Genomic DNA, 13,719 nt, shown 5'->3' with positions numbered 1-13,719 from the left:
GATCTCAGAAAGTGATACACCAGGTGTTCACTGTGATCTCAGGAAGTGATACACCAGGTGTTCAATGTGTTCCCAGGAGGTAGAACACCAGGCATTCAATGTGTTCCCAGGAGGTAAAACACCAGGCATTCAATGTGTTCCCAGGAGGTAAGACACCAGGCGTTCACTGCAATCCCAGGAGGTAAAACACCAGGCATTCAATGTGTTCCCAGGAGGTAAAACACCAGGCATTCAATGTGTTCCCAGGAGGTAAGACACCAGGCGTTCACTGAAATCCCAGGAGGTAAAACACCAGGCATTCAATGTGTTCCCAGGAGGTAAAACACCAGGTGTTCAATGTGTTCCCAGGAGGTAAAACACCAGGCATTCAATGTGTTCCCAGGAGGTAAAACACCAGGCATTCAATGTGTTCCCAGGAGGTAAGACACCAGGCGTTCACTGAATCCCAGGAGGTAAAACACCAGGCGTTCAATGTGTTCCCAGGAGGTAAGACACCAGGCGTTCACTGCAATCCCAGGAGGTAAAACACCAGGCATTCAATGTGTTCCCAGGAGGTAAAACACCAGGCGTTCAATGTGTTCCCAGGAGGTAAGACACCAGGCGTTCACTGCAATCCCAGGAGGTAAAACACCAGGCATTCAATGTGTTCCCAGGAGGTAAAACACCAGGCATTCAATGTGTTCCCAGGAGGTAAAACACCAGGCGTTCAATGTGTTCCCAGGAGGTAAGACACCAGGTGGTCACTGCAATCCCAGGAGGTAAAACACCAGGCGTTCACTGCAATCCCAGGAGGTAAAACACCAGGCGTTCAATGTGTTCCGAGGAGGTAAAACACCAGGCGTTCACTGCAATCCCAGGAGGTAAGATGTTCACTGCTGTTCCCAGGGGTTCACTGCAATCATAATAGGTGAGATAAATGTGGTGTCTACATTGATGACTGCTATGCCTATTTAAAAAAATCTGAGGACAAGTTATTTTTTTAAGCATTTTCAGAACCATGATTCAAAAAAGAAAGAAATCCGAATCCAAATGTTTTCAGAATAGGAAATGATGAGCTCATACTAAGGGGGTATGTGTTTTAATAATAAATATTTCAGTATATCCATCAATCTCATTAAAATCAGACCTTAGTTCTCACTACCGCTAAACAAAGATCTGAAGACATCCCATTAGGGGTCAGGTCAGAATGACCTTTCATCCGACCAATCAGAGCGTCGCTTACCAGATTATGAAAGTGACAGTCGGAATCTGATTTCTAATCATGCAATCTCGAAAACTTTAACATTGGGTATTCCGAACGATAGTTACAGGTTTAAAGGCTGAAACCTTACAATCTAGACCATCTATTAGCCATTCCAGAATGTTTTTTTGTTCAGGTTTCAAATTTGTAATCGAGAATTTGTCAAAATATGTTTCGAAGCGAAGTCGCCAATTTGAAATTAGTGCCGTAAAGCACGAGAAAGCTGCCTTCTGATTGGTCATTCCATTGGTCGGTCAGAGTTCGCGCAAGGTCGGTCTGACGTGACCCGTAATGGGATGTCCTCAGATCTTTGTTTAGCGGTAGCCAGAACTAAGATCTGATTTTAATGAGATTGGTATATCCATTACAATATATCAGTTCATAATGTATTCCAACCAGGTTTGGAAATGTTGTTTGTAAAAGAGGTCACTGTTCACATTGTACAGACAAGAGAAAAAATAAGCATTGTTTTTGTCCTAGGTTGTGGAGGGTTTTTCAGTTCCCGCACTGGCTCAATTTTCTCCAAGAACTACCCCAATGCCTATCCACACAACACCGACTGTCAGTGGCTGATCCAGCTGGAGGAGAACCGCCCCGTGGAGCTCACATTTGTAGACTTTGACGTGGAAGGCTCCTCAACATGTAGTTTTGACTATGTTACTGTAAGTGTGAAGGTTCTGCAAATCCTTTTGATGTTCATCCCCTATATCTCCAGGGCTCGCATTTTGGTAAACCTACACTAACCCCTGGATCCATTCCTGTACGTGTGGATCCATTTTCTGTGGATCCATTCCTGTACATGTGGATCCATTCCTGTACATGTGGATCCATTTTCTGTGGATCCATTCCTGTACATGTGGATCCATTCCTGTACATGTGGATCCATTCCTGTACATGTGGATCCATTCCTGTACATGTGGATCCATTCCTGTACATGTGGATCCATTCCTGTGGATCCATTCCTGTGGTTCTCGTGATCTCAAAATACCCGCCCTAGATGTTCAGAGATGTAGAGGATGCATGCGTCTGTCTGTCTGTCTGTCTGTCTGTCTGTCTGTCTGTCTAGGACATATATTCATTTCCACTAAAACATGATTGAGCATATGATATGACATTTCCTTGTTGAGTAAAATACTGGAATACAGTACTGACTACCATTGGACTTGGAAAATTTAAGGATTATTTTGGGTTTTTTAAATGGAAATAAAAAAGAAATATGCGGCGAACTTTATGATGATGTGGGCGGTGCCTGAGAACCAAGACTATTTTTTTGGCCTTATTGTTTGTTTCTTATTTTGATTAGATGATGAAATGTTGATGCATATAAACGTTATGTGGGGTAAAGGGAGATTATCACCCTCACGTCTTTTGATCTGAAATATACCAACTCTCATTGGTGGAAGTTTAATACTTTTATTGATGTGTGGTCTATATAAATTTACCCGTATATACGGAAATTCAGTTTCCGGAACCGGATGGTCATTTTCATATGCAAAACACTGAAATGCACACAAAATTGTCTCACTTACCCGGACAATACACTTCTGCTGGTGGTAATCCTTCGGCTGGTGGTAATCCTTTGAATCGTGAAAAGTCAATTAACCAAGTGACACTGAGTTACGTTTGAGACGAGCTTGTTGATTGGCTTTATTGTACTTGGCTTAACAAACAGAACATTTTTTAACTCTTGAAATTTGTTTTTGATTGAGTAAGGTTTAATGCCGCTTTGAAAAGTATTTCATCTATGTCCAAGCCTATGATTACATAGAAAACTATTGTGCCTAAGACAGGTGGGCCGACCAACTGTGTCCCCAGTTAGTTAGTATATCAAGATGTTGATACATGATTTGTTTTATCATTATTTATGATTTATTAACGGCAGGTGAATGATGGGGACAATGATAACTCGACGGAACTACTGAAACACTGTGGTAATGCCCTCCCTACTCCAGTCACGTACAGATCCTCCAGCAACCAGATGTACGTGCGGATGAGAACAGACTTCTCTGTTTCCGGCAGAGGCTTCAAGGCTAATTACGTCTCGGGTATGCTGGCGGCACAAGTCTGGCTTGGTCATCATCTGTGTTCACATCTGCTCCGAACCCCATTTACAACACCATTTGCATTCAACAACCTCTCTGAACCTCATTTACAACATCTGTGTTCACAACCTCCCTGAACCCCATTTTCAACACCATCTGTGTTCACAACCTCTCTGAACCTCATTTACATCATCTGTGTTCACCTCTCTGAACCCCATTTACAACACCATCTGTGTTCACAACCTCTCTGAACCTCATTTACAACATCTTCTGTGTTCACATCCTCTCTGAACCCCATTTACAACACCATCTGTGTTCACCTCTCTGAACCTCATTTACAACATCTGTGTTCACATCCTCTCTGAACCTCATTTACAACACCATCTGTGTTCACATCCTCTCTGAACATCTTTTACAACACCATCTGTGTTCACATCCCCCCTGAACCTCATTTACAACACCATCTGTGTTCACATCCTCTCTGAACCTCTTTTACAACACCATCAGTGTTCACATCCCCCCTAAACCTCATTTACAACACCATCTGTGTTCACATCCTCTCTGAACCTCATTTACAACATCTGTGTTCACATCCTCTCTGGAACTAGCAATTGTTTTAGGCTCCTAGCCACCTGATACAATGTCTCAAGTGCGAGTATTCTAGCTGAAACGTTCATTCCTTGTGTCTACAGCATGTGGCGGTGTGAAGAACGCCGAGACGGATGGCGTGCTCACCTCCTCCAACTACCCCAGCAGCTACGACAGGAACAGCAACTGCACATGGCTGATCCAGGCCGACCACAACAGTAGGTGTCCATGTCATCTTATGGACCTGAATGTAAATTAACATGTATGGGTCTTTACAGGGTCACAGAATTGAACTTGGAGGGAAGATGGGAATTGGAAAAGAACATATTACAGGAAATTTAATATTGTTCAATTCGGGGACAAACAAATATTTCAATATGATAGGAATCTTGTGTCATCTTGTGTTGAGGAATCTTTGTTCAGTTCCTGCCAGAAGGCAACACAATCATGTTTTGTAAGACTGACAATACATTAATGTGTTTTTATCAATCCTGCCAGGTCACATTGCTATGGAAAATGGGTGGTGGGGTAGCCTAGTAGTTAACGCATTCGAAGGTCTGGGTTTGATTTCCCACATGAGTACAATACGTAAAGCCCATTTTTGTGTCGCCCCCAGTGATATTGCTGTAAGATTGCTTAAAGTGGTGTAAAATCCAACTCACTCACTCAGTTGGCAGATAAGACCAGCATGCATTGGTAACACAAACATCCAGGTTATGATCCCATTTCACATGTGTATCTTACCCGTGAAAATCCGGGGTTGAATAGGTCTTCAGCAACCTATGCTTGCCGTGAAAAGTGACTATGCTTGTCGTAAGAGGCGACAAAAGGGATCGGGTGGTCACGCTCGCTGAGTTGCTTGATGCACGTCATCGATCCCAATTGCGTGGATCGATGCTCTTGATGTCAATCACTGGATTGTCTGGTACAGACTCGATTATTTACAGACCGCCGTGATATAGGTGGAATATTGCTGAGTGCGGCGTTACACAACAAACAAACAAACAAACAAACGATGCTTCATCTCAGTCCATCAAGTGGTTTGAAAGAAGAATTGGAACAGGTTGTTTTTGTGACATTGTCTACAAGTTTGTTTGGCGATCATGATGTGTATCTAAATCTGATGACCTTCTGTTGACAGGTGATCGTGTGACCTTGACATTCACACACATGGACGTTGAAAGTCGAGGCAGTTGTTCCCGTGACTATGTGAAGGTGCTTGACGGTAACGATGCCAACTCCCCAGAGCTTGGAACATATTGTGGCAACACAGTTCCAAGTCCAATACAATCACAAGGATCGGCCATGTTTGTGATTTTCATGTCAGACGCTTCCATCCAAGGAACCGGATTCAGAGCCACATACACCAAATCATCCTCCAGTTAGTAATTCATGAATTCATAATACGTGAGAAGATTTGATATTTAGGCAATATCATTAAAACGAAGACAAATGAACATTTGACAAAATTTAATGGAAACATGTCTCATACCTGACATAAATGACATGAATTAGATCAAATACAATGGGGTGTTTTAGTTTTTTTTAGTTTTTAAAAAATATAGTTTTGTAATTTATATCATTTCATTGTTGAAATTGTGCATTTTATGGAGAGGATTTTAGATTTATTGGAAATGTAAGCTAATCTAATATGAAATTGATCAGTGTGGTTCCCTGATGATTGCCATTCTATAATCCTCACCACTTGAAATAGAATCACGAAATATTGAGATGATATTCCTCACCACTTGAAATAGAAGCATGAAATATTGAGATGACAGTCCTCACCACTTGAAATAGAATCACGAAATATTGAGATGATATTCCTCACCACTTGAAATAGAATCACGAAATATTGAGATGATATTCCTCACCACTTGAAATAGAATCACGAAATATTGAGATGATATTCCTCACCACTTGAAATAGAATCACGAAATATTGAGATGATATTCCTCACCACTTGAAATAGAAGCATGAAATATTGAGATGACAGTCCTCACCACTTGAAATAGAAGCATGAAATAGTGAGATGACAGTCCTCACCACTTGAAATAGATGCACGAAATATTGAGATGATAGTCCTCACCACTTGAAATAGAATCACGAAATATTGAGATGACAGTCCTCACCACTTGAAATAGAATCATGAAATAGTGAGATGACAGTCCTCACCACTTGAAATAGAATCATGAAATATTGAGATGACAGTCCTCACCACTTGAAATAGAATCACGAAATATTGAGATGACAGTCCTCACCACTTGAAATAGAATCATGAAATAGTGAGATGACAGTCCTCACCACTTGAAATAGAATCATGAAATATTGAGATGATATTCCTCACCACTCGAAATAGAAGCATGAAATATTGAGATGATAGTCCTCACCACTTGAAATAGAATCATGAAATATTGAGATGACAGTCCTCACCACTTGAAATAGAAGCATGAAATATTGAGATGACAGTCCTCACCACTTGAAATAGAAGCATGAAATATTGAGATGACAGTCCTCACCGCTTGAAATAGAAGCATGAAATATTGAGATGATATTCCTCACCACTCGAAATAGAATCACGAAATATTGAGATGATAGTCCTCACCACTTGAAATAGAATCATGAAATAGTGAGATGACAGTCCTCACCACTTGAAATAGAAGCATGAAATATTGAGATGATAGTCCTCACCACTTGAAATAGAATCACGAAATATTGAGATGACAGTCCTCACCACTTGAAATAGAATCATGAAATAGTGAGATGACAGTCCTCACCACTTGAAATAGAATCATGAAATATTGAGATGATATTCCTCACCACTCAAAATAGAAGCATGAAATATTGAGATGACAGTCCTCACCACTTGAAATAGAAGCATGAAATAGTGAGATGATATTCCTCACCACTTGAAATAGAATCACGAAATATTGAGATGATATTCCTCACCACTTGAAATAGAATCATGAAATAGTGAGATGACAGTCCTCACCACTTGAAATAGAATCATGAAATAGTGAGATGACAGTCCTCACCACTTGAAATAGAAGCACGAAATATTGAGATGATAGTCCTCACCACTTGAAATAGAAGCATGAAATAGTGAGATGATATATCAATGAATATAGCTGCCTATGTGCCAGTACTTATAAAGTGAAAAGAAAGACTGTATAGATCTGTCTACGTCTTTAGTGAAAACAAGTCATTCAAGCGATGAGGAATATTACTTATTATAAATATTACAGTAATGACAGAAATGGCAAAATGTGTGTTTCAAGAAACATGGTCATTGAGTTTTGATCACATGGTTACAAGCAGGAATGACTTGTTTTCACTTTATAAGTAATACCACACTATCTTACTAACACAATATTTCATTATTCTATTTCAAGTGGCAAGGACTATAGGACTAGAAACAATATTTTTAGTAAAATATGTGGAACAGCGACAATGTCCCTGTGTAATACGATTAATTGTTAACTACCCAATACTTATATCCTGAAATGACAAAGTGAGTTTTAGGTAACTTGTTTCAAACTAGTAAGTACTGTGAAATGACCCAGGCGTCATCTAGTTCACTGTGCAGAGTTGAATCACTTGGGCAAACCAGAAATTGAGGGTTCAAATCCCGGTACCCCCGATTATGTTTCTAGGTTTGTCAGCACCATTCCCATGTTCATGGATTTTACCAAAGTGGTAAATGTCTGAGACCTACATCACTTTGGGTTTTTCCCCACCTTAAGCTGACAGACTGTGATATACCGGGGTAATTGGAATACCGTTCAAATCGGCACTAAAATCAACTCGCTCACTAACTTATTGTCAATTGGCCCTAGTTTCATTGGCTGCAACCTTCACCTTACAGGTTGTGGTGGAACGTACACTGCGCAGAGCGGATCCTTCACCAGTCCCGGCTACCCCAACAGTTACCCCGGCAACACGGAGTGTGTGTGGACCTTTCAGGCCGCACCCGGCAACAGTCTCATGGTGTCATTTAGGTAGATAGACAAAGATGTTTCAACATGGGGAATTATTGCTGGATAGGTTTTCGATCCTGGATCTGTCTCAACATTGGGAATTATTGCTGGATAGGTTTTTCGATCCTGGATCTGTCTCAACATTGGGAATTATTGCTGGATAGGTTTTTCGATCCTGGATCTGTCTCAACATTGGGAAGTATTGCTGGATAGGTTTTCGATCCTGGATCTGTCTCAACATTTGGAATTATTGCTGGATAGGTTTTCGATCCTGGATCTGTCTCAACATTGGGAAATATTGCTGGATAAGTTTTCGATCCTGGATGTGTCTCGAACATTGGGATTCATAGCATGATGGGGCTGGTACACTACATTCAACTTGTGGTGTCAAAGAGTATCTGTTCCTGTAGTGAAATTGTTCCTTTGTATTAATTTTCTCTTGGGGACCTATTCCCTGGGAACCTGGGAACAGCTTTCACTAGGAACATTTTTCTAGAAAGCATTTACACTGGCAATATTTCTTCTGGATGTAACTATTTCCATGTGGAATTGATTATCGTTGACAGTTGCAGATGTGCTGTCTTCCTAGGATTTTTGTTTGTTTATTTATTTGTTTGTTGTTTAACGCCACACTCGGCAATATTCTAGCTATATGTCGGCGGTCTGTAAATAATCGAGTCTGGACCAGACAATCCAGTGATTGACATCATAAGCATCGATCCATGCAATTGGAATACGATGACATGCATTAACCAAGTCAGCGAGTCTGACTACTCAATCCCGTAAGTCGCCTTATATGGCAAAAATGGGTTACTGAAGAGCAATTCTGACCCGGATCTTCATCTTTTTAGGCAATAAACTAGGTTCCAAATATGCCCCTTGGGGTGTATACTCCCCAGGGAGAAGAGAATGAAATTTGAGAGCTGTAGTATGTTTAGTTTCATATTTATGATGAGTGATCACTACATCATTTTATGTTAGTTTTGCTATATTATTCCAAAGCTTTGTTGATGATGACAGAATTACTGATGTGAATATTAGGTATAGGTTCATGGTGATGAAACATTTTTTGAATTTTTAAGATTGTATGTAACGCTCCACCAACAATAGTAGGGAAAATGTCTGATAGATCATTCGTCAGCTGAACTGGTAGCTAAATGGTCCCTTCTTCTAAAACCATTGGGGGAAACGGGTGGCCCAGTCGTTTAAGGTGCCACGATTTGCTGTCCAGAGTTGCATCCCTTGGGCACGCTAGAAACCTGTGATTGTGGGTTCGAATCCCGGTTCGCTCCGGTTATGTTTCTAGGTTTGTCAGCACCATACCCGTGCTCGTGGGTTTCACCGAAGTGGTAAACGTCTGAGATCTGCATCTCTTCGGGCTTTCCTCCATAATTACACTGACACGCCATGATATAACTGGAATAATGTTTAAAGCGGCGTTAAACCCAACTCACTCTAAAACCATTGATGCTTTATGTTTCAGTCAATTTGCTTTAGTTCGATCCTCCAACTGTTTCTCTGACTACCTGGAGATGAGGACTGGAGGCGCCAGTGGGGCTCTGATCGGTCGCTTCTGTGGAAGCAGTCTCCCTAGCAACATGACTGCTGCAAATAGTATATGGATAAAGTTCAGGTCCGACGGCAGTGGAACATCAACAGGATTTTTGGCCCAGTATAACTCTGGTGAGTGAGTGAGTGAGATTCTGGTGAGATGTTACACAGCTTTGTGCCTTCAGTGAGTGAGTGAGTTTGATTTTATGCTGATTTTAGCAATATTCCAGCAATATCACGGTGGGGGACACCAGAAATGGGCTTCACACATTGTACCCATGTCGGGAATCGAACCCCGGTCGAACGCTTTAGCAACTAGTCTACCCGACCGCCCCTTTATGCCTTCAGCCGATAATATCTCCCCAGGGAGCTGAGAATAAAATACAAATGCACTCTGATGCATAATTATTACTGCTATCATACAAGCCATGAAAAAATTGATTGATAGATTAATTATGTCATTATGGCCTATGGTTATTTCGGTACAGATATATCAGTCTAATTTTTGGAAGAGATAAATTTAATAAAGCAGTTTCATTACTGAGTTTAGGGGCATGGAAAAAATGGGTATAATGGTGTTAAAATTTGACAGTTTGTGCTTGATGTGGTGGTCTTTTCTGAACCAAAATTTATAATGTTTAGTGTAATAAGCATCCAGTATATTTCGTTATGTTATTTTTCTGATTTTACTTAATAACTACATGCAATGCAATGCTGTGTTTTTTTCAAAAGTGTTTGGAGGAACCATCACGGGATTGTCTGGTCAGATTGCCTCCCCAGGCTATCCTGGTCAATACCCCCATCAGGTGGACTATGCCTGGACCATCACCACCACAGTTGGGATGAGGATCAGAGTCAACTTTGTCTTCATTGATATAGAAGTGTCATTCGGGGGAAACTGTTACTATGACTACATTAGGGTAAGGTATTTTTTCATGATCCCAAAATATGATACATGTAATCCTGCAAAGTTGAAATATATCAGAAATTATCAAGAGCATCCCCAAGCGTCTTCCACTATTTTACTCATCAAGGAATACATTTATGTGGGGAGGCCCTTTCCCAGGTTGATTGTACAAAGTTGTTTATCTGGTTACACAAGTGTATATTTGGTTACACAACTGTTTATTTGGTTACGTACTAGTTTGAACAACAACAAAAAAAAAGAAGAAAAAAAAGGACACCACCCGCCCACACTATATTTACAAAAACCATTGCCTGAGAACCAGTTCTTTTATTTTTTGAAGCCTTATGAATTAGTTAAAAGAGATATGGAGGTTGGAGCCCTCGTAGTTAACCAGAGCTGCATCTGACATCGTAATTAGACATTCCATGGAAAACAAATGTAATATGGGAATTTTGTTTGCACACAAAAGGGTTACATGTATACAACACAAATAATTAAAAATAGGGGGTGCCATTGATGAGGATGGAGTACATTTAATTATAAAATAATTATAGATTTTTAACAAATATTTTGTACATCTACATTTTTACAAAGGGCAAGATATGAGTGCCCTTTTTTTACCAGCGTGATATAAGGGCCCTTTTTTACCAGCAAGATATGAGTGCCCTTTTTTTACCAGTGCGATATGAGAAGGGTCCTTTGTTACCAGGACGATATGATAAGGGCCCTTTTTTACCAGCAAGATATGATAAGGGTCCTTTTTTACCAGCAAGATATGATAAGGGTCCTTTTTTCCAGCAAGATATGACAAGGACCCTTTTTTACCAGCAAGATATGATAAGGGCCCTTTTTTACCAGCAAGATATGATAAGGATCCTTTTTTACCAGCAAGATATGATAAGGGCCCTTTTTCCCAGCAATATATGATAAGTGTAGGGTCCTTTTTTACCAGCAAGATATGATAAGTGTCCTTTTTTACCAGCAAGATATGCTAAGGGTCCTTTTTTCCCAGCAAGATATGATTAGGGTCCTTTTTTCCCAGCAAGATATGGTTAGGGTCCTTTTTTACCAGCAAGATATGATAAGTGTCCTTTTTTACCAGCAAGATAAATGATAAGGACCTTTTTTCCCAGCAAGATATAATAAGGGTTTTTCCCAGTAAGAAAAATGATAAGGGTTTTTCCCAGTAAGATAAATGAAAGGGTTTTTTGCCAGCAAGATAAATGATAAGGGTTTTTACCATCAAATTAAATGATAAGGGTTTTTACCAGCAAGATAGATGATAAGGGTTTTTACCAGCCAGATATGCATAGTTTAAGAAATAAGCAAAACCTCAGCAAACTGGTCTTCAGCAACCCATGCTTGTCTCTCTCAGTGAAGATCTGGGTAAGAATAGGTCTTCAGCAACCAATGCATGTCGTAAGAGGCAACTAACGGTATCAGGTGGTCAGACTCGCTTATTTTGTTGATGCATGTCATTGTATTCCAATCGTAAAAATTGATGCTCATGATGTCAATCACTGTGTTGTCTAGTCCAGTCTTTATTTTTAGCCTGCCGTCATAAAGCTCGAATATTGTTGAGTGTAGCTTTAAACTACAAAAATGTAAGCAAAATCTAATGGATGAAAACTAGGCTTGGTTCAATTCAAGTATGGCATGTTTGGAATTTAAATAAAACACTGAATGCATAGATGAGGTTAAATTGTGTCGAAAGGGCTGATTTCAAACTTTTTCAGGAATATTTCTAATATTTCAACTTTAGTAAATCTTTGCCCAAAGCTGATTTCTTAGTAGAAAAAAACAAGTACAAACATATTATAACACGTACAATCCATCTTGTCATACGTAGATTTACTCTTGAAGTGAGAAAAAGTGGCCTTTTTCACACGTTTTAGTCATGCAGATGTATGTCATCATATCAAAGTAAGGGAGCAAAAAAGGCTAGCTGTTGGCAATGTCTGATAATTTTCATACCAGTATTTCTAACTTTCAGCTTTAAAATTTCCTATTTCCAGCAGGTCAAATAGGTCATGCCTAGTCCTTTCTCTGTATTGTTATTTTAGAAATTGCATTAGCAAAGGCAGATCCATGGTTTTGAAGAAGGCGAGGTGAGCCTAATAACCAAGTCTCCAAGGGAACAGTTAACGTGAAAGGTGTCTGAAAAAAAGACAGGGTGCACACCCGCCTCTGGATCTTCAAGTGTTGATCATGGTTAATGTTCCTCTTCTTGTAGTTAAGGGATGGTGCTTTAGCCTCAAGTCCTGTCCTGGGAAGATTCTGCTCCTCGTCGCTCCCGTCCTCTGTCCTAACAACATCCAATCAACTGCGAGCTGAGTTCCACACAGACTTCTCCTCCAGTGGAAGTGGTTTCCTGTTTAACTGGACTGCGACCAATGAGAATCCAACTGCTGGCACCACGCCAGGTCCAACTGGAGGTATGTCCACCATGGGTTTGATGATATTCCCGGACACTTAAATAACATTCGTTGTTTTCACTCTTTTAAAGACAACTTTCTCTTAAAAACCAGCCATCATGTCAGTTTGATGCTACAGCCCCCACCCCACCCACCCCACCCCAACACCCCCAAATATAGTGCAAGTAATCTGGATAAAACATACACGTCAAGGGTGGAGAACTTTATCTGATATTCACCACTGTCAACACTGTTGAACCGACACAACCAGTCCCTGTCTTCTTCACTGACCACTTCCTGGTGTGGGTGAAGATGTAGCAGGTTTGTAAACCCATGAAGCATAACTTGACTTGCAGAGAAAAATGTTCCACCGAAACATTAAAATGCTTTTAAATTTCAGGGAGGGATATTGTTTAATGCCTGAAGTACTTGTTGGTTTTGAAGGGTTTGAATTGAAATCCTTTCTTATGAAGATATTCTATATTGTCACATGAAATCACAACTTCCCGTTTTAGATAAAAGCAATTAAAAGTGGTGTAGGTCAAATTTTTGTGGATATCATGGAGAAAAAATGTGTGACTACTTTACTTAAATTTAAGGAAATTATGTACGTTATCGTTTTGTAGCGGCGGGGCACATTGTCACACTGTGATAAATACTTCTTATAAACCAGAAGTTGTTATCCATAACGTTGTATGTCCTCTTGTAGTCTCACATTCAAGTTTAGTTATTATTTCACTGTTAAAACTTAGAATGGATTAATTCACAGAGACATTTTACACAGCTTATATGACAAGATATAATGTATGTCAATAAACTTTGTTTACTTTTTAATTACTTTTTCTCTAAGCCTGCAATTTTTAAATTTCAATTTTCAAATGAACAGCTGATGAAGGAGCAAGAAGTAGCTCTGAAACGTCGTACGAAGAATAAAAGAAGTTGATATCCATAAAAAGTGTCATTTATTCATGTTCTCCATGCTTCTACAGTATCCATTTTA

General features: G+C 39.9%; 1 protein-coding gene across 2 annotated transcripts in view; it reads left to right on the top strand.

Annotated features, from left to right (window-relative positions):
- Nucleotides 1–13,719, top strand: part of LOC124152378 (cubilin-like) — a 90,764-nt gene that overhangs the window by 40,664 nt on the left and 36,381 nt on the right. For both annotated transcript variants that reach the window (XM_048381943.1, XM_048381944.1), the window contains exons 34-41: nucleotides 1,721–1,902; nucleotides 3,123–3,285; nucleotides 3,975–4,088; nucleotides 5,012–5,251; nucleotides 7,736–7,868; nucleotides 9,331–9,530; nucleotides 10,131–10,318; nucleotides 12,539–12,740. In XM_048381943.1, the coding sequence (XP_048237900.1) occupies nucleotides 1,721–1,902; nucleotides 3,123–3,285; nucleotides 3,975–4,088; nucleotides 5,012–5,251; nucleotides 7,736–7,868; nucleotides 9,331–9,530; nucleotides 10,131–10,318; nucleotides 12,539–12,740 (1,422 nt within the window). The remainder of the gene's footprint in view (nucleotides 1–1,720; nucleotides 1,903–3,122; nucleotides 3,286–3,974; nucleotides 4,089–5,011; nucleotides 5,252–7,735; nucleotides 7,869–9,330; nucleotides 9,531–10,130; nucleotides 10,319–12,538; nucleotides 12,741–13,719) is intronic.

Source organism: Haliotis rufescens, unplaced genomic scaffold, assembly GCF_023055435.1.
Source record: "Haliotis rufescens isolate VD_foot unplaced genomic scaffold, xgHalRufe1.0.p SCAF_4, whole genome shotgun sequence".
Lineage (NCBI taxonomy): Eukaryota > Metazoa > Mollusca > Gastropoda > Lepetellida > Haliotidae > Haliotis > Haliotis rufescens.
Note: the sequence above shows the minus strand (reverse complement) of the source record. Positions and strands in the feature narration are given on the sequence as shown.